Consider the following 19,279-nt stretch of genomic DNA (forward strand, 5'->3'; position numbering starts at 1 on the left):
CTGGGCCTCAGTTTCCTCATTTATAAAATGAAGATGACCATACCCACCTATACCTCACAGGATTGGATGTGGGACTTAAACGGGATAATGCAGTATCTGGCTCATAGCAAGTGCTCAGTAAATGTTAGTTATAGACCTCCGTACCTTGTGTTTTTTAAGCATAATTGTAATGCCCAATTGCCCATGATCACAGGGACCAAAAATCAACTTGTAAGGAAGGAAAAATAGCTCAGAGACTATAGCCTGAACCCTGACTGATGGTTTATTTGTTTTAACTTTATCTCCCCTTGGTCTCCCTCTCCTTGCAAGACACTGTATTGGAGAAAGTAGCAAAAGTCCTGGCTGCAAATCTCAGATCCCCCAACAATGTGATGTTGGCTAAGTCACTTATGCTTTGTGCATCCTTAGTTTGCTCATCTGTAAAATGGTAGTAGTGGTGTCTGCGTTCCACTCTCTCTGGGTTGTTGTAAAAAACCATAGGAGAAGACACAGGTAAAAAAAGCTCTCTAAGAGCTCTAAATTACTACCCCCATGCACACTATTTGGGTAATCTGAACCCATATTTGAGATAGAGAGAGACCAAGTTGTGTGGTCTCCTTTCAACAACTGAAATTTCCAATACCTTGCTTGCAAACCTGTTTCTGTTAAGCATAGATAAATGAGCCAGAGATGATGTTTACTGAGAAGGATCTTGGTTTCCCTCACATAGATTGAGTCATATATTCAATATCACCAGGGATACAGCCAAAGGGAAGCATGCCCCTCTATATCCTCCCGCCCCAGAGCACCCTGCCCCAACTTAGCCAGTCTGCCATATAATACCGTTCAGCAGGTGAGTGGCCATTTGGCCAGAGTTTCACTTCCTCTACCCTCAGAAATGCACTCGGCTCCCTGGTGAATCTGACCAGGAAGGATGGCCCTGAAGTCCAGCTTGACCCCAAAGGATCATTCTAGAACACACAGAAAGGTCTTTAGTGCTCCATACTATATGAAGTTGAGGCTTTCTTGGGAGCAGGCCTAACGTGGCCCTGGGCCACCCCAGATTCAGGGATTCCCTGGGTCACTAAAACCTGAGCAGTCCCCCTGAACCTACACCTGAGTCTGCATCTGCCCCACCAACACTCTCAGCATCAGCTCAGACCCAAAGTAGCCTTCAGGAGCCAATGGGCAGAGGAAGGGGAGCTGCAGGGAGGGAGGAGTCCCACCGATAAGCACTTGGCTCTTGACCCAATGACACCAAGGATGAGAATGATGTAAGGAATGACAAGGGTTGGGGAGTATGGGAGACAGTGAGGCTGGCCGGGAGCTGCAAGCAGAGAGTGGAGGTGTTACTAAAGCGGCTCCAAACAAGGAAAGTTTGCCAGACTGTTTCAGCAATAAATCTACCTTGAGTAAGTGATGAAAATAGCTGCAGGACCCTTTAAACCATCGATGAAAGATTTGTTAACTATGCTGGAGTCATCTGTTGACTCAGATCCTTCCTGAGGGTTACACAGACAGGGTAAGTGCAGATTGCTAAGCAGTGCACTTGCCTGAGTTTTTCTACAAGTAAATGAACAGCAGACATCCCAGGAAATCAAATGCTTCAGACTGAGCATCTCAGTGACAATAGAGCAGGGCTGCAGGTCACCCCACCATCATCACACCTCTATTATCCCCTAGTCCCTCACAGTTTACAAAGGGGTGTCATATTCATGATCTTATTTGAGCCCCAGACAACTCTGCAAGGAAGCGAGAGCAAGAAATCAGTATCCCCATTTTACAGATGAGGAAACTGAGTCCATGAAACAAAGATTCAACCTTGAGCCTCCTGACTCTTAAAGCAGTTCTGTTCCACTGACCTGGCTGCCACTTCCATGGAGGCACTAGCAGAAATACAGTAATAAGGAGGGAGGAGGAACAAGGGCCTTGATCGACACTTTTGCTCAGAAAAGCAAGAAGGAAGGCAGTTTGGAAGCAGCTAACAGCATCATATCTATCTCTGGGCTTGTGAAGTTGACACACTGTTCACCTTTGCAGGTCAGCAGGGCCTGGATGAAGGGGAAGCTGGGGCTGGTGGACACATGGACCTGGGCTCTGTAGCCAAGAACCATGGCAGCCAGGGGACTTGCTTGCCACCACTCAGGAAGCAGCCCTGGCAGGAAGATGAAACACAGGCAGAGGTACCATTTCTAATGGGGTCCCCTCTGTCACTATTCTTCTTGACTTTAGAGATAATGCTCCCTCCCTTCACCATTTCTTGGGGTCCTCCAGAGAAGAGAAGAGTACTTTGAGCCTGCTGACCCCTGTTTCCCAAAGTGTCACCTGTGGAACCCTAGCATTGCCAGATGCTCCATGCAAAAAAAAGGGTTTCTTGGCCAAATACATTTGGGAAATGCAGCACACCATGTCCTCCTCCCAGAGAGTCACAGTGCACATTTGACCATGGACCATAGGTAGTTCTATAGGTAAAGTGGCTGGTTTAGCTTTAACTCATGGTTTAGCTTTAACTCATGGTTTTCCAATCTTACTTAACCACAGATCCTCCCTACACTCTTCACCCCATCTAGGCAGCTCTAGTCTTCTCTAGAAAAAAGAGCTTTTTGGCCTTAGAGTTGGAAAAGCCTTGTTTTGAGTTCTGCATCTTGCTAGCTGTGGTGACTAACTTAACTAACTTTGAACCTGAATTACCTCTCTTGTAAAATGGAGCTGTTATCATACACACCTCCCAAGGTTGCTATAAGGATTAAATAAGTTAAAATGTAAAAATGCTTTCTAAACTCTAAGGCCCGTGTGTGTGTATGTGTGTGTGTGTGTACAAGGTGACAGTGGTTCAGAGAAACGTAGACAACACGTGCTCCTATCTTGAATAAACATGTATGACTTACAAGCAGGTCACACGCCAATGAAACAGGAAAGGGGGAGAAGAGAAGTACTACCTAGTGGGAGAGAAGAGACATTTTATGATGGATAAAGACAATGATACTAGCGTGAATATACTTAATGCAGAACTATACACTTAAAAATGTTTAAAATGATAAATTTTATGTTATGTATATTTTACTACAATAAAAAAAAGTTTGCCAAAAAGAAAAGACAGTGATACTAATGCTTGATTTTTAACTTTTTCATTTTGATTTTTAAATTTTTTGCAAGAAAGCACTATATGTCAGGCATGGTTAAATGTCATTCTCTTTATCACCAATAATAAAATGTTTTATTACAATAAACATCATGAAATATCTTGCCATTATAACCATGTTTTTCTTCCCAGGCTGCTAAGGAGATTTCATCCTTGGAACCACCAGTCTAGCCACAAGGTCTGACTGTTATAGGAACCTGCTCTGTTCCTTTATAAAACCTGTTTTCAGGAATGCGTATCTGTCCTTCCCTAGGACACGTCAAAAAGGAATCACTGTTGCATCCACGCTTCAAAGGAAAGCCACCATGAAAAAACACAGCAAACCTCCAGGAGGGCCCTTGGGCATGCCCGCATCGATCATTCTTGGCTCCTGCGTGACAAATCCCACACGACATTCTATGGACGCGCCTTCCCCAACAGGAAGGCAGATCTCAGCGGTAAGAAGCCAAATATCTTGCTTGTTGATCTCGGTAAACCTGATCCTGCAGAGAGCACCGAGGCAGGCTGAGTGTCACTTCCTCATGCCACTCACCTTAGAAAATAACTGCCGAAGTCCAGCTGGAGGTAGGAATGAGACCAGTCCTCAACCGCACACATTCCGCAGTCAGACTGCCTGCGCTCAAATTACCCCCACTTACTAACGGTGACCTTGGGCAAGTTATTTAATCTTACCGAGGCTCCGTTTCCTCATCTGTAGAATGGGAATAATAATAATACCTCCATAAGGCTATTATGGGGATTCAGTTAATGCATATAAAATACTTTGCATGATTCTTGTCCCATAGTTAACACTTAATACATAGTAACTACTATGATGATCGTTATTATTCTCCCTATCACCTGACTCAACCAACAAGAACCCAACCCAGATAATGAGATTAGGGCTCCCTGAAGCTGCCTCAACCAAAGCCATGGCTGTCTGAGTGCCTCGGCACTCTCTTTGCCTCTCTTCCCATTAACACAAAAGTGATAAAAGTTGAAAGTCAACTGTCCATCCCCACCCCGGCAACTAAAAAGTTCTTGTTCCCATCCTGTTTCTACAGACAAACAAGGGAATATGAAACTCCACCAGGGCAGAAGCAGCCACTTGTTCCAGGAGCCTCCTGCTGAAAGATGTCTTTTCCCTCCTGTAGCATCTGCCACGGGCTCAGAAAAAAACACATCTGGAGAAGCGAGGAGGAAAAAGGTTGTGTGTGTGTGTGTGTGTGTGTGTGTGTGTGTGTGCGCGCGCTTTTAAGCATGCGCGCGCTTAAAAGATTAATCTCAATCTAGGAATGAGGTGACTCAAAGGGATGTCTCAGAGAACAGGCCTTACTTGCTTCTGAGCTCACCGGGTGGAGCTGGACTAAAGCTGTAGTAATTTACTAAATGTTGAAAATAGTGAAGTACAGGAAATTTCAGCTGCCCCCGATTAAAGCGTTATGGTGTTAACCAAACTTTCTGGTGCCAGCAGAATCCTTTTTCCTGTGAAGGGGCTGAGGTTTATCTGTAAGCGTGTAAGGACAGAATTTGAGTTTGTAAGCAGCTGACCCACTTCAACCTCAAAATGCTGGAACCCAGAAATGGTTTTGCTTAATTTGAGGGTCTGTCACCTTTGAAAATGTAGGATAAATTTTGCAGGTTTATCAACCCCCTTCAGAAGTCGGGTACACCTTCCTTAAAGATGTCCTTCGCCGTCTCTGGCCTGGTCCTGCCTTGAAATTCTGTGTGGGTCTTCAGTTTGGTTGGGAGGCACCCGTGCTGAGTGGGAATGAGCAGGGACTCTGGAATGTTCTGCCCATGGCAGCTGTGTTCCTTGAGCCAGTGGCTCACCACTCTGAGCTATAGTGACCTCCTCTGTGCACACAGATAATAATGCCAGCCTCACAGGGCTGATGGAAGGATGAAAGGAGATGAAGCATTTATGTGAAAGTATCTTGTGTCCAACTGGAAACAACAGCAGTGTTAGTTCATGGTGGGGATTCGTACCATCTGAAGTGGTCCTGAGGAGCCATGGGCACACCACGTGGTGCTGGTGCCAGTGAGGGAGGTCGTTTTCAGTCTATTCAGGATTTTCTCAGATTTTCCATGTCTAAGCTGATCTAAACCTTTCCATTCATACCAGAAGGGCATCTGTCTTCCCAGGTTCCTTTGAACCAGGAGTAAACAGCAGGCCTGACCTGCCAGGGTCACTCAGGCCTAAGGAAAGCCCTCAGTCTCACACCCAGTTCAGCCCAGAACCGAGCCAGGCTCAGAGGACAGGAGTCCCTTCCCTCAACCCATGTTTATGATTTAGCAGAGGAAAGCAATATTTTCCACTATATTAAAACTCTGTAAATTTGTAATTACAATAGAGAAATTAAGACTTGGCTTATCAGCCATACCTCACACAAACCATTTGAGTTTCCACATAGATTTCCCAATGCAAACCTTGTCAAACAAAATACACAAGGTCAGTATTCAGAAGAGGGCAGTTGGTGGGCAGCCGGCACCTGGACAGTGGAGGTCTCCAGGGACATAAATATGCTATGTGCATGTGTTGGGTTAATCATTTTCTTAACGTCTCATAATTATACATATTACCCTGAATATATTTGGGTGAATTTCCTTCCTCATTCAACTCTAAACACGTTAGGATACTTGTGTGTGTTTCGGATCTTTTTTCTTTTTGAACACTAAAAAAGTGAGAGACGTTTTTATTTTTCCTCCTGTGAAACTGAAGTCCCTGAAACCCAGCACACGTATACATTTCATAGAACCAAGTTCGTATGTTAAAAGCTGCAAACTAAAAGGAGAAATTTTCAGCAACTTCTGAATAATTGGAAACAGGAGACTAAGTACTACCCATAGCTCCTTTCTCTCTCTCTCTCTCTCTCTCTCTCTCTCTCTCTCTCTCGCTCTCTCTCTCTCGCTCTCCATATACATATACGCATACACCACACACACACATATGTTTTGGGGTTTTTTGGACATAAAAAAAACTGGGTTACAGTTGTGGCTGATCCTGACAAACAGTGATTTTTTTTCTAGCTATGATCCTATTACAGACGTGTGGAGACAACTAGGTATTCTGCTAGTGGCAAGATTAGGTATTAAACCCTAATGAAAGAAGAGTCTTCTCTCAAAGAAACACCATAGATAAAAGCCTAGTTCCAAACACTGTTGTAGCGACATATAATTAACTCATTTAATCCTCATGGCAATTTATGAGGTGGGAAGTATGATTGCCCCCATTTTACAGAGGAAGAAATTGAAGCTTAGAGAGATGACATGAGGAAAGCAAACACAAATGTGTATTCCTACTTTCTGCCCTTTCTTACCTACAGGTTTGCACAGTCCACAATCTGAGCCATATTTTTTTCTCTTAACGACACAAGCCAAGATTTCTCCTTCTCCGGACATGGAAATCTCAGCTCTATCATTTTAATCTGGCTCAGTTTCCCGACTGCAAAGGCTCTTGAATTTACCACATTTATACTTCTCAGAGCAATCAGAGGCTAGGTTAATGGGTGCATAACCACGTTCCCATGAAGCAAAGCAGCCCTACTCTAGTGAGTTGACCGGTTTCCAGGTCTGTCAGCTTTATCTCCCAGCCCTGGGTACAGAAGCGACATTACACTCAGCAGCTTCTGATGCTGGAGATGCAGTAAGATACAATGTCATTTATCCCTTGCAGGCAGCAGGATTTAGATACCTGCCAGATGGGGGTGTGTTTGTTTTTACATTTTCTCCAGGCACCAAAGGCTTTGAAATCACCTCCTATCTCAGAGGAATCACCCAGAGTCCTGGACCCCCTGAGGAGTCAACTTAAAGCCAATAAGCCCCCAGCAGAGCTCTTCATCTTCCCCATGAAGATTCATTTCCATACCCAACACCCCCCAAAAGGAAAGGCACGAAGAAGAGGTAGGTCCCTGTGACTCGGTCTCCTGAGGGAACCCGGCAGGCCAGGAAGGATTGGGGTGTGGGTCCCGCTAACACAGCCCTCTCCTAAATCGTGGCTGACACTCTTCAGGGTCACCCCCTTGAGAGAACTTTTTTTTAAAGAAAGAAAAGGGATAAGTCTACAAGTAGCTCTCTTCTGGTCATACTCAACTCAATTTTTAAAATATTTATTGAGTCCTCGTCAAGCAGAGCATTTTGCTAAACTGTGGAAGAAAATGGAAGTCAGCCATACACATAAATTAAGTCCAATGCACCGTAGATGTTATAAAGGTGCAAGAATTTTCAGGCAGCTTACAACAAATAAATGCAATATATTAAGAAGGACAAATAAAATTGAAATTGAAAAAATAAAACACCTGGTTAAAAAGAGTAGAGAAATAGATGTTATCAGACATCTGGGATGAATTCATTGCTTTTGGTAAGCACTGGATTTAGATGAGTTACCTGGCAGCCAAGATAAAGAGGATATTTGGATCTTTGGACCTTTGCTTTATAAAAGAAAGATAAAAGTTTGTCTGAAGAGCCATTTTCCTGATTTTTTGTAATTTATTTTATTGAGGTATACTTGATTTACATTGTTGTGTTAATTTCTACTGTACAGCAAAGTGATTCAGTTATACATATATATACATTCCTTTTCATATTCTTTTCCATTACGGTTTATCACAGGATACTGACTATAGTTCCCTGTGCTGTATAGTACGATCTTGTTGTTTAATCTGTATTATCATATAATATACAAACCTGTATATCATAGTTTACACCTGCTCATTCCAAACTCCCCGTCCTTCCTTTCCCCACTGCCCTCCCCCTTGGCAACCGCAAGTCTGTTCTCTATGTCTGTGAGTCTGTTCCATTTTCCTGATTTTGAATTAGGTACCATTATTATGTAATGTTAGATGATTTCTACAATCCTTGTCAGGGAAGAGATTTTGAGCTTCTAAGCAAAGTGCTAAGAGAGTACAGGTAAGGGAGAGAGCAATTCCAACTGGGACTTAGAAAGGCTTTTTGAAAGAGGCTTCTGAATGACCGCTCAGCTCACCCTGCACCCTGCACAAGGAGAAATTCTTTCTGACCTTCCCAAGCCATTCCACATTCTTGTCCCTGGGACTTTTCTGGGCAAGCCGAGGCAAAAGGCAACTCTCTAAACAGCTGACTCCAATTTTGAAGAAGTCCTAGTTCTGAGCTTTCTAGAAACTTCAGCAAAAACGGCCACTGATTTCTCAGTTTTTGCTCTATGGCTGTTTGGAATTCTCACTATGAAGAAGAATGTCTGTTAATCTTAAAAGACCAGTCAATGGAAGGGGTCATAAGGGAACTTTCTGAAGTGATAAAAATGTTCGAAATCTTGGTTGGTTGCATGGATATATACATTTGTCAAAACTCATTGAACTGTACACTTAAGATCTGCACATTTCAGTCCGTAGATTTTAACTTTCAGAAAAAAATTACTTAGCTCCTTAAAAAAAAACACATAGTATTACAGTATTTTTAAATGTAGGTTTTTCTTATTATTCAGGTATGATGAGGCCAATAGAGATCAGGAGACAACTGCCAGTGAAAAGATAGTCTGTTACAGTTCGCAAGAGGAGAGAGCATGCCATGCCCCTCGAGGCCACATGGAGAAGAACCAGGGTCAGCTAGGAAGCAGAAGGGCTGGCTGAGTGGGGGTGGGGGGGCGTGTGGGATGGGCAAGAGTCTTTATTGCATTTTTGGCAGGAAGGAATGGGCGAGGCAGGGCAACCAGGCTAAGCCGGTTTGGGATTGGCTAGTTTGAAAAGTTTGGGCAGGCTCTGTGCATCAGGGCTGTCCCTGGTTGTCTGGTACCTGGCCCTGGGGTCATTAAGGCAGGGGGACAGTGGCCTGGAAGTGTTAAGGAGGTCATGGCTGGGGAGGGGGGGGAGGGGCTCTAGATTGATTGGTTTCCATATGAAATGTGCACTTGCAGGTGGTCCTTTACAGTCTCTAGGAACTGGCTAGCCCTGGGAGGGACAGCCTCCCCAGGGTGAGTAAGGTCCCAGATGTCAAAACACTAGAATAAAAAGATATGCTTACGGATTCACTTTGCTGTACACCTGAAACTAACACAACATTGTAAATCAACTATACTCCAATTAAAAAAAAAAAAGACATGCTTAATATACACAAAGACAGGCCTATTTGCAGGATTTGGTTAAATCCTGATTATCTCCCATGATGACCCTGGAAGGAAGGTCACCAGGCCATCATGGACCAGATTCTTAAACCTATTAGATCCATTGAGCTTGCCAACACACTGACAAATGAAAAATAGGAATAAAATATACAGAAAGTGAATCCATTGAGTTCTTCCTTCTTTTGTATGTCAGTGAGGACTCCTTCAGTAACAGGTGTTAGAAGCCTAACTCAAACTCTCGTAAGCAAAAAAAGAAATGTATTCACTCATGTAATTGGATAGTGCAAGGACCAGCCAACTCCAGGCTCAGCTGGATCCAGGCCTCAGAAAATGTCCTCTGGGCACTATTTGTCTGAGTCTCTCAGCTCTGTTAGCCTTTCCTCTCAAGCACGTTGTCCCCATGTGGTGGTAAAGATGGCCTCCTGCAATTCCATGACAACTTGTTAACCCCGGTAGAAAGGATATGCCTCTTGGACTTCCCTGGTGGCGCAGTGGTTAAGAATCCACCTACCAGTGCAGGGGACACAGGTTCAAGTCCTGGTCTGGGAAGATCCCACATGCCGCGGAGCAACCAAGCCCGTGTGCCACAACTACTGAGCCTGCGCTCTAGAGCCCACTAGCCACAACTACTGAGCCCATGCACCACAACTACTGAAGCCCCCGCACCTAGAGCCCGTGCTCCACAACAAGAGAAGCCATGGTAATAAGAAGCCCATGCACCGCAAGGAAAGTAGCCCCCACTCACTGCAACTAGAGAAAGCCTGTGCTCAGCAACAAAGACCCAACGCAGCCAAAAATAAATAAATGAATAAATAAATTTATTTTTAAAAAGAGAGGATAATGCCTCTTAAAAGCTCTTGCAAAAAGTACCAAAATTGCCTGTGATTGGCCAGGCTTGGGCTATGTGCCCACCCCGGACCCAGTCACCGTGGCTAAAGCAATGAGGTGCTCTCGTTAGCCAGGCTTCAGTCACTTGCCCATCCCTGGAGTCAGGGAACGGACCACCCAAACCACATGGTCTGAGTGAGAGAAAGATGGGTCCCCAAAAAGAAGAGAGAGCTGGCAAAAACCACAGATGTCTACTACAACTTGGCTTTCTCTTTGTCTCCTAGGTGCTCCTGTTTCTGAGTCAGCACCAGAAACAGAAGAAGAGTCCAGGCCTTTATGGAGGCCTCCCCTGAAGCAGGTGCCCCTGAAAAGGCCAAGGGAATTAACAGTACATCTCCCAGTAGACACAGGGAGGGACACACTCTTGCCTCAAGGTAGCTATTCCTTCCCTCCAGCAACCCACAGGGATCTCAATCCAAAGGAGAGCCAGGCAAGACACATCAGGGTCCTCAGCCATAAAAAGGAGGCTAGAGGGACTTCCCTGGTGAAGCAGTGGTTAAGAATACGCCTCCCAATGCAGGGGACACAAGTTCGAGCCCTGATCTAGGAAGATCCCTCATGCTGTGGAGCAACTAAGCCCGTGCACCACAACTACTGAGCCTGTGCAGTACAGCCCGCGAGCCACAACTGTGGAGCCCGCGCTCCTAGAGCCCGTGCTCTGCAACAAGAGAAGCCACTGCAATGAGAAGCCCACGCACCACAACTCGTCACAACTAGAGAAAGCCCACGCTCAGCAACGAAGACCCAACGCAGCCAAAAATAAATAAATAAATAAATAAATTTTTTTAATAAAAGAGGCTAGAAGGGAGGCCACTCCTCCCCGGCCACTTGAAGATGGCTTCTGCTTAGGCAGCAGCTGCCTTAACCAAAGTGCTGCAGTGAAACCAACTTCCTGTCTAGCTCACAAGTTACTTACTCACTAAATCAAACCCCCTACTAATATTTCCTGGTTGCAGATGTAAAACAGCACCAAACTTACTACGTATTTGCTGCACGCTCTATAGTTTCTCCCGTGTTTTTAACCAATGGAATTTCATTTCTAATCTATTTGGGACTATTCATGAGAAGTTCATAATATCAACAAAAGGCATCACTCCAGTTTTTCAAAACATCTGAAATTATACATATGAGTGCATCAAAGTGTATATTTTTATGTGTTGATAGGTTGGAAACAATGGGCCATATTTAGAAAGCTCTATATTTTCACAAAACTGAAGCTCCTTCCCCAAGGGCAAGATGACAGTATCACAAATGCTAGGTGATCTCTGAGTGGTGGTAATCAGAAGAAGTAGAAGGATGAACGTTCATATTTAAGGAGTTCTTCCTCAGTGACAGGCACTGGCCTCAGGTTTTAACACATCTTATCTCATTTACTTCTCACAACAGTCCTACCCTCATTTCACAGATCAGAAATCTGAAGCCCTGGGAGATGAGTGACTTGTTTGAGGTCACACAGTTATAAGTGGCCTTGCTGGGCTTGGAGCTGAGGCCTTCCAGTGTCAGAATCTGTGCTCTTATTCATTATACTGCACGGCCTCTCAGAATAAAAAAAAAAAAAATGAACCCAGATCAGGCTGTTCTTGAGACATTTCCATTTTGAGAACGTCCTTTGATTATTGAGGCAGGGGCTTGTTTACCATATCTCTTAAGTGAGAGTTAATCATCCTAAAGACTTCGAAGTTTTTTTAAAAAAAAATCCACATATGGGGACTTCCCCGGTGGTCCATTGGTTAAGAATCCGCCTTCCAATGCAGGGGCCGCGGGTTAGATCCCTGGTCAGGGGACTAAGATCCCACATGCCGCGGGGCAACTAAGCCTGCACGCTCTAAAGCCCGCGTGGCACAACTAGAGAGAAGCCCATGTCGCAACGAAGATCCCGCATACTGCAACTAAGACCTGATGCAACCAAATAAATAATAAATAAATAATAATAATTTTTTTTAATCCTCATATGGCAAGGGTCACTCTGCATGCAGACAGGTAAGAAAGCAGCTTTGCCCCTGTGCACCACAACGTCAGGGGCACCGCCTGAGCCACCAGGAGGGATGGGCAACACCAGGGAATTTCATCTTTGGTGCTGCTCACCTCACACGGTCCTCCACTTGTTTTGAGCTGCCATGTCCACTGGGGACCCAGTATCTAGAGCCTGTCCATCCTCTGCTACCCTGCCAGGAGGAAGCTGGGCTAAGAAGTCCCTGGTAGCTTGGTTAGTTCGGTGTGTGACTCAACTGGGTAGTAGATGCATTAAAAAAAAAAAAAAAAAAAGGTCTAAAGAGGCAAGATTTTCATGGCAATCTTTCTCACACAGGGGTCCCTGGAGCAAGGGTGTTTAGAACTAGTAAGTGGGACTCTCATCGCCCCAGAGGTTGCACAGACCCATTTACGTGCTTAACTCTGGATTGTTTCACTTCTCATATCATAAAAATGAAGCCAGATTTTTTATACGCACATACACACATACATATTTTATTTTATTGCTGAACCATCCGAGACTAAACTGCAGACTTTGTACATTTCATCCCTTATCAGCACGTATCTCCCAAGAGCAAGGATATTCTCCTTGTAACCCCAGTACAATTATCACATTCAAGAAAATTAACATTGATGTAATACTGTTTTCTAATATATAGTCCACATTCAAATTTCTCTAATTACACCAGTAATATTCCTTACAGTTGTTTTTTTTTCCCCCAATCAATCCAGGATTCCACTCAGAATCATACATTGTATTTAACTGTCACATCTCTTTAGAATCTTTTCATCTAGAACACGTCCCCAGTCTCATTTTTCATGACACTGACATTTTTGAAGAGTTTAGGCTAGTTGCTTTACAGAATTATCCTCAATTTAGGTTTGTTTCCTCATGATTAGATTCAGATCAAACATTTTTGGCAAGAATGGCATGTTGGTGATGTGTGCTTCTCCGTGCATTACATCAAGGGACACAAAATATCCCTTTATATTAATTCCCTTTGTTATAAGTTGTTCCATTATAAGTGATGTTAAATTTCATTATTTGGTTAAAGAGATGTCTTTCTCCATTGTTAAGACACCTCTTCCCTTTGTAAATAAGTAGCTTGTGATACTTGGAGACTGTGTGAAGCCAGCCTTTAAACACAAACACCAAGAGTGTGTTGAACATGAAATAAAGACCACTCTCTCTGAGATTAAGACAAGGTCCCAATCACTTTTAGATTACTCTCTAAAAATTAGGTTTTGCCCTCCCTAGAGCAGCTCCTAGAGCAGAGCCTGTTTTGGGAAAGAGTGGGAGAAAGAACAAAGATGGAGGTCAAGACGTGCTTTGCATTTATCATCCATCCTGTTACCCTCTAACTACCATCTAGAAGGGGCTACTTTGTACTTTATGACCTGGAGGAGCCATGAGATCACTGGTTCTGCTTAGAAAAATTGCTTTGTGGTTGGAACTCTGTAGCCAATAGTCCCATGAGCTTTAACGCTGGGGTCTCCCCAGTTAGGGAAGGACCTTGCAGCCTCCCTAGTCTATCTCCTGTCTCAGGAGCCCATCAATAGGATGAGGATAACAACAACCACTGTTCAGTTCCTCCCAGTTCTTGGAGGTTCCCCAACAGTAGGGCTGCTATTCTAGCCAAGATAATCCCACCTTGGCTGTGGGAGATACCCGGCCTCTGCTCCTTAGCAGGGCTGGAAAAGAGAGACAAACTTGAGAATGAGGGGAATAAGTGATCCTAGACACTAGGAGCCACAGCAACAGAATTAGAAAAGAGGTTCCTTCACTTTCTTACTGATCCAAATTCTCACTCATACTTTTTCTCCTTTTGCTTTTGAAGAGGATGATGCTGCACCCCAGGAGGGCACTCCACCACTGTCCCTGACAGAAGGAAGAAAAGGTCCAGAGAGCCAGAGGGGCCTGGACAGCCCCAGGACATCAGGCCACAGCAGCCCCATGGGTCCCCACCATGTGAGACAGGCCGGCGGGGCACTCCCAGCAGCAGGACAAGGTAATCACTCCCGGGGTGCACGGATGCACCCTCTTGGCTTGTCTGTGGCTCTGGGCTCATTTTAATCATCTTCCAGGGCCACACATAAGCTGTCTGAAAGCCACCCCATGGAAAAAAGGGAATCAGCAGTGTTTCCAATGCTGTCAGTGGGATTAACGGTCACCATGCATATTCCTCAAGAGTCAGTACATGTTTTAAGGGTTTTCTGCACCAACAGGCACCGCCAAGCTGTTCTGTGCTTTCCTCGCTCCCGGCAGCAGCGTGTGATGACACAGCTCCCTGCACTCATCAGGGAGACTCGCTCCTGGGTTTACCAGGCATTCTCAACACCGAGCCATAACCCTGCACGGGGCAAGGGAGCCTGGGGACGCTGCCAACAGGAAGAGTCCCCGGGGAGGAGTCACCCTCCGGCCCAGGGGCAGAGCCTGAGGCCTGTGCACAGAGAGAAAAGGACTCTGGATTTCTACTGAAGGATGAGGCAGGCAGGGCCACACCCTCTCTGACTTAGCCCCACTCAGAGTTCTTATCCTTAAGAGCCAACAGTCCAGGAGGAAACTAAGACAGTGCAATAACAGCTTCCATGGGGGCTTTGATCTAAACGCAGCACATAAAGCAAAAGTTGCTTAGGGTCCAAATTACCCCTGAAAATCCCTTAGGGAGGGGCCATGCTGGAGACCAACAAACCATTTTCTAGAAAGTGCAGCCCAATCAGCTGTTCCTCCCTCATCGGATGATGGGTGGCTTTCTCTGATTGAGCACCAGATGAAGGAGCTGGTGTGTGTTTGGGTGCCAGACAATGTGAACAAAGTATCTCTGTTAACAGCAGAATCACACTCAGGGCCTAGAGAAGCTCACACTCGAGAGGAATGTGGCAACTGAGAGCTACCAAGAAGACAACAGATACCACAGCTTTCGTCCCATCCCAGGCTCGCTCAGAGACAGATGCCTCACTATTTAAATCCTGCTCGCTTGCGCTCCCCCTGCCTCGACCCAAGCATTTATTTATATTTGAAGCCTTGTAAGCATAAATTCAATACATGGATCAATAATTCCATATGTGCTTGCAGCTCCTCTGTTTAAGGCTGGAATGGTCAAAGTCAAATTCTCTCTCTCTCTCTCTCTCTCTCTCTCCAAAGAAACTTACAAACTATTTCCAAATGGAACCTTTCTCTTACAACCTCCTCCCTTTTATATTTGCATGGCAATGATGCTCTCTTAATTTTGAGCTAATGAACTGAACTTTAGGTACAGTAGCGTCACCACCAAGGGTATTCCTAGGAGGTTGCATTGCCCAGAACAAATCACACCAAACACACACACACACACACCCCGAATTAGACACCCTTACAAAAGGAGAACCTGATTAGAATGAATGCCAGGGCTGTGACTATGACGAGTGCAGCCTGAAGCCTCAAGTGTGTAGGCTGAGTGTGTGTAAATGAATGTGTGTATGGGGGCACACGTGTGTCTTAGAGTATGTGTGTGCTTATATAGCTATGGGAGTACATGTGTATACTTGTGTGCTCGTGTATGTATGTGTGATTATGCAGGCATGCAGGCCTGCCTGCGAACAAGTACACATGTGTTGCTGTGTGTCCTTCCTCATGTGTGATACATGTGTGTCCTTGCAGGCACACCTGCATATGTGTGCGTGCCTTGTGAGTGTGTATATATGTACGTGTGAGTGCACACCTTGGTGTAAGTATGTGTGTTTCCGTGTGTGTGATGCCTCTGCGTATATGTGTGTTTACACACTTGTAAGCATCCACTGTGGCTGATTGCCAGCTCTACTCCTGACCTTTTTGCCTTGGAAATGGGGAAGGTAAAGTTATAGAAACACCCTCAATATTTCTAAGCAACTGAGAGAAATAGAGCTTCCTTCTCCTCCTTGGCCTGAGCCCCTTGGAGTCACTAAGCAGTCCCAGCATTTGAACCACAGGGCACAGCTGTGCCGCTGAGTACTGCACAAAGGCGTGTGACAGAGCAGGAAGCAGAGGCTGGAACCACCGAGTCCTGTGCCCAGGAGCTGGGCTGCACACACTTGGAGGATGGGGCTCCCTTTCCTTCACACAAGGTGCCCCCTCCAGGTTCACCTTGTGCCTGGAGGGCTGCCTGAAACCAGAGGATTCCCCCTTTTCTAGACCTTCACAGAAGGCACGTCGTAGGCTGTGGCAGCCCCGCCCTGTTCATCCCACACTGACTCCAGATGATGGGGCGTGAACCCTGGCCCTGCTCTGCCGAATCCCAGGCGTGGGGCTGGCCCTGCACCCTGGCAAGTTCCTGAGCACACCGGCATCTGCCCGCTGGGGATTCAGGGAGCATGGTCCAGGTTCAGCCTCCCTCCCCTGCACTGGTGCTAACACTGCCCATGTTTGTGCTTATTTTCAAGAAAAATCCAGAGACCCCACACTGGGACACTTCTTGCTGGGTCCAAATGGAGAAAACAGCTGCCTGTCCCTCCCAAGGCCTACCCAAACCAAGGAGCTTCTGTCGGGTGAAGGTAAGATGATACATCCCAGGTCAGCCTCGCTTTCTTGGGGGAAGATTTTACCTGCAGCTTCCAAAACTCCCCAGCAGCAGAGACATCATTAAAAACAGATGCAAGTCAACCAGTTTCTCCCCTCTCGCTGAACCCAGGGATGCTTCTGTAACTCAGACACAATAACCCAATGTCTGCATAGCAAGTTTGCTCTTGCTGGAGCATCTGGAGAGAGACGTTCCCATGGAATGGCTTGGAGGAGTCCTAATGTGCCGTGCTGATGTCTTGATGAGGATGATAAAGCCCTCTTGGTATTTGCCCAAACTAAACACTGCCTTTTCTCTTCTTTCCAACCACCCTCCAGAGGTGGAGGTGGCTAATTGGTAATCCAATCAGTTATCCTTGTTATGTGTATTGGTTCATTGCTGCGAATCATCTGGCTCCTGACAGATATCAAGGCAGTTTCCAAAAATCCTTCTGGCATGTTCGCTTTTTGGAAAAGGGATGCTGGCTCTGGGCAATAACCATCTTGCAAAGGAAAAAAAAAAATGAAGTCAGAGGGTGATGAGTGTCAACCGCCCAGGAACCATCATGATGTGTATGCATGAGTCGTACAGCCAGCAGGTCTCTTAATGAGGGAGATTAAAATCTGCGCTCGTTTGGTGGGTGATGTCATGACTGCCTCAACAAAAAGAACATGGAATCAGAGCCAGGAGATTTGAGTAGCCCTGGCTTGTCCTCTATGTTGTCAGATGACTCTGGGTCAACCCTTCATTGTGTCCAAGGTTCCTCCTCTCCTTCAAAATAAGGGGATCGACTCCACCACCAGCAGCTATGGACTATTGCTGCATTTTACGTGTTGTGTCTGTTGCTGTGGAAGTAGCCATTTAGTACATGGATTTCCAGAAACCAGAATGCATTCGGTTCCAAATCCAGCATTAAATAACTTCCATCACCACCTGGGCTGTCCCATGATATGAGTATAAAAATAACTTGGTTCTGAACTGGCGGAAGCAGGAGTGAGACAGGTGGAAGCCACTGTCACTGTGACACAGCTGGTACAACAGCTGGAACGCAAACACGATTCTGTTCACCTGCTACACATTTGTCCACTCTCTTCCAAGAGAAATAGCTCCCCTTTGGGCAAAGCAAAAGCCAGAAGCAGAAGAGGAAATATTTAAGTTACATGTTTAAGTTTGTTGTCATCTCGTCAGTATCATGTTTCAGTCACTTCGGCATCCTCCGCACTTAGCACAGTTCCTGACACAAACAGAGCAGGATCACAGTAAATGTTCATTGAAAATCTTTCAATAATTTCCACACAAAAGAAAGAGAGAAATGAAATTTATGCTGAATAAATCGAGACTTGCCTGCCATCTTGTCTTAGTCCCATGAACAATGTATTTAATCCCACTTGCCTCTCAAACCTAAAGGCATTCACTGTGAGCTTGTTGAATAAATGAACAAATGAGTCATCCGTCAATCAGTCAGTCAGTCAATGGCCTCTCTCTAGCCTGTGCTCCATATACAGCTGCTGGACCTCCAGCCTCGACCATGATTGCATAGGGCCCTGGGAGGCAGGCAGAACCTTAACCCACATCTCCCTACAGGCCCAGCTTTCTAAGGGTCTCTGTTAATGGGAAAGCCCTGTTTTGTTTTGCTTTGGGAAGCAGGATACTGAAAAACATTTTCAACTCCTGCAAAGGATTTCCTCCACCCACACCAAATTCTTTGCAGCTGTTTGTTCAAATGTATCTTGATCACCATCCCCACCCTACTCTTCCAGTCTCATCTCCCACTATATTCAGGCCCACCCTTTTCTCATCTGTCTGATGGCCCAAACATTCAGTCTTCCTTCTCTTATCTCCCAGCCTTTGCCCAAGCTGCCCTCAAATATTTAGAATCATTTTAAGTTCCAGGGGAAGGTTCATCTTTTCTGGGATATTTTCCTCAATAAATCCACTTCATCTCACTGAACTGCTACGATATAGCTTTCACCCATATCTCTCTCTCAATCCCACTTTTGTGATTACTGTATTTATATGCATCCGTTTGTTGTTTAGCTCCCAAATATATTAGAAGAGTCCTAGAGATCCTCTTATCTTTATCATATGTCCAAGAAATGCGTGGACAGAATACCCCAGGTGCCATAAAGGAAAGTTTGGGGGGGATCATAGTTGTTTTTTAATTTTAAAAAATCTTGAGTTAAAGTGGAAATATGATCTGTCTGATCATTCTGAGACTTTCAGACTCTGCCAGCATCTACTTGGAAATAAATTCTTAAGCAATTAGATCATGATATCTAGCTTTCAGATAGCATAGAAGAATGAGTATAAACCTTCAGAAGAATAAAAAAAAGATGTGAAGACTTGAGCTGGAATTCGACCCTCTTGGTCACGTTGGGATATTGCAACACTTAGAAAATTCAAAGGCTTAAGAAAGGAAAATTTAACTTGGAAGGATACAAGTCAAAACATTGGAACATTGGAGTTGCTTATCCTTGATTCAAATCCTTCATCTATTCTCCTAGTCACAGTGGCAGCAACAGAAGTTTTCTTTCAGAAGTTCTTTTATTCAGAAGTTCTTTATTCCAAGAAGCTCAAGAATGTCTGTGCCAGTGGTTCGGTTTGGGACTCCAGGTCCCATGCAAATTTAAATTCTTCATCTCTTTCAGAGTTTCCAGTTGACACCTGCTCTTGTCCTAAAAGGATTTTTACCCCCAAAACTTGCCTTGT

At 45.0% G+C, this 19,279-nt stretch overlaps 1 protein-coding gene across 1 annotated transcript in view; it reads left to right on the top strand.

The window, feature by feature from the left end:
* KIAA2012 overlaps positions 1 to 19,279 on the top strand; it is a gene marked incomplete at both ends in the record, with an annotated part of 116,581 nt that overhangs the window by 18,269 nt on the left and 79,033 nt on the right. The window contains 7 exon segments of the mRNA XM_082840707.1: positions 2,020 to 2,162; positions 3,375 to 3,558; positions 4,165 to 4,307; positions 6,835 to 7,003; positions 10,310 to 10,459; positions 13,895 to 14,065; positions 16,455 to 16,565. Of these exon segments, the coding sequence (XP_082696833.1) occupies positions 2,020 to 2,162; positions 3,375 to 3,558; positions 4,165 to 4,307; positions 6,835 to 7,003; positions 10,310 to 10,459; positions 13,895 to 14,065; positions 16,455 to 16,565 (1,071 nt within the window).

This window comes from Leucopleurus acutus (assembly GCF_964270905.1).
Source record: "Leucopleurus acutus genome assembly, chromosome: 6".
Classification (NCBI taxonomy): Eukaryota; Metazoa; Chordata; class Mammalia; order Artiodactyla; family Delphinidae; genus Leucopleurus; species Leucopleurus acutus.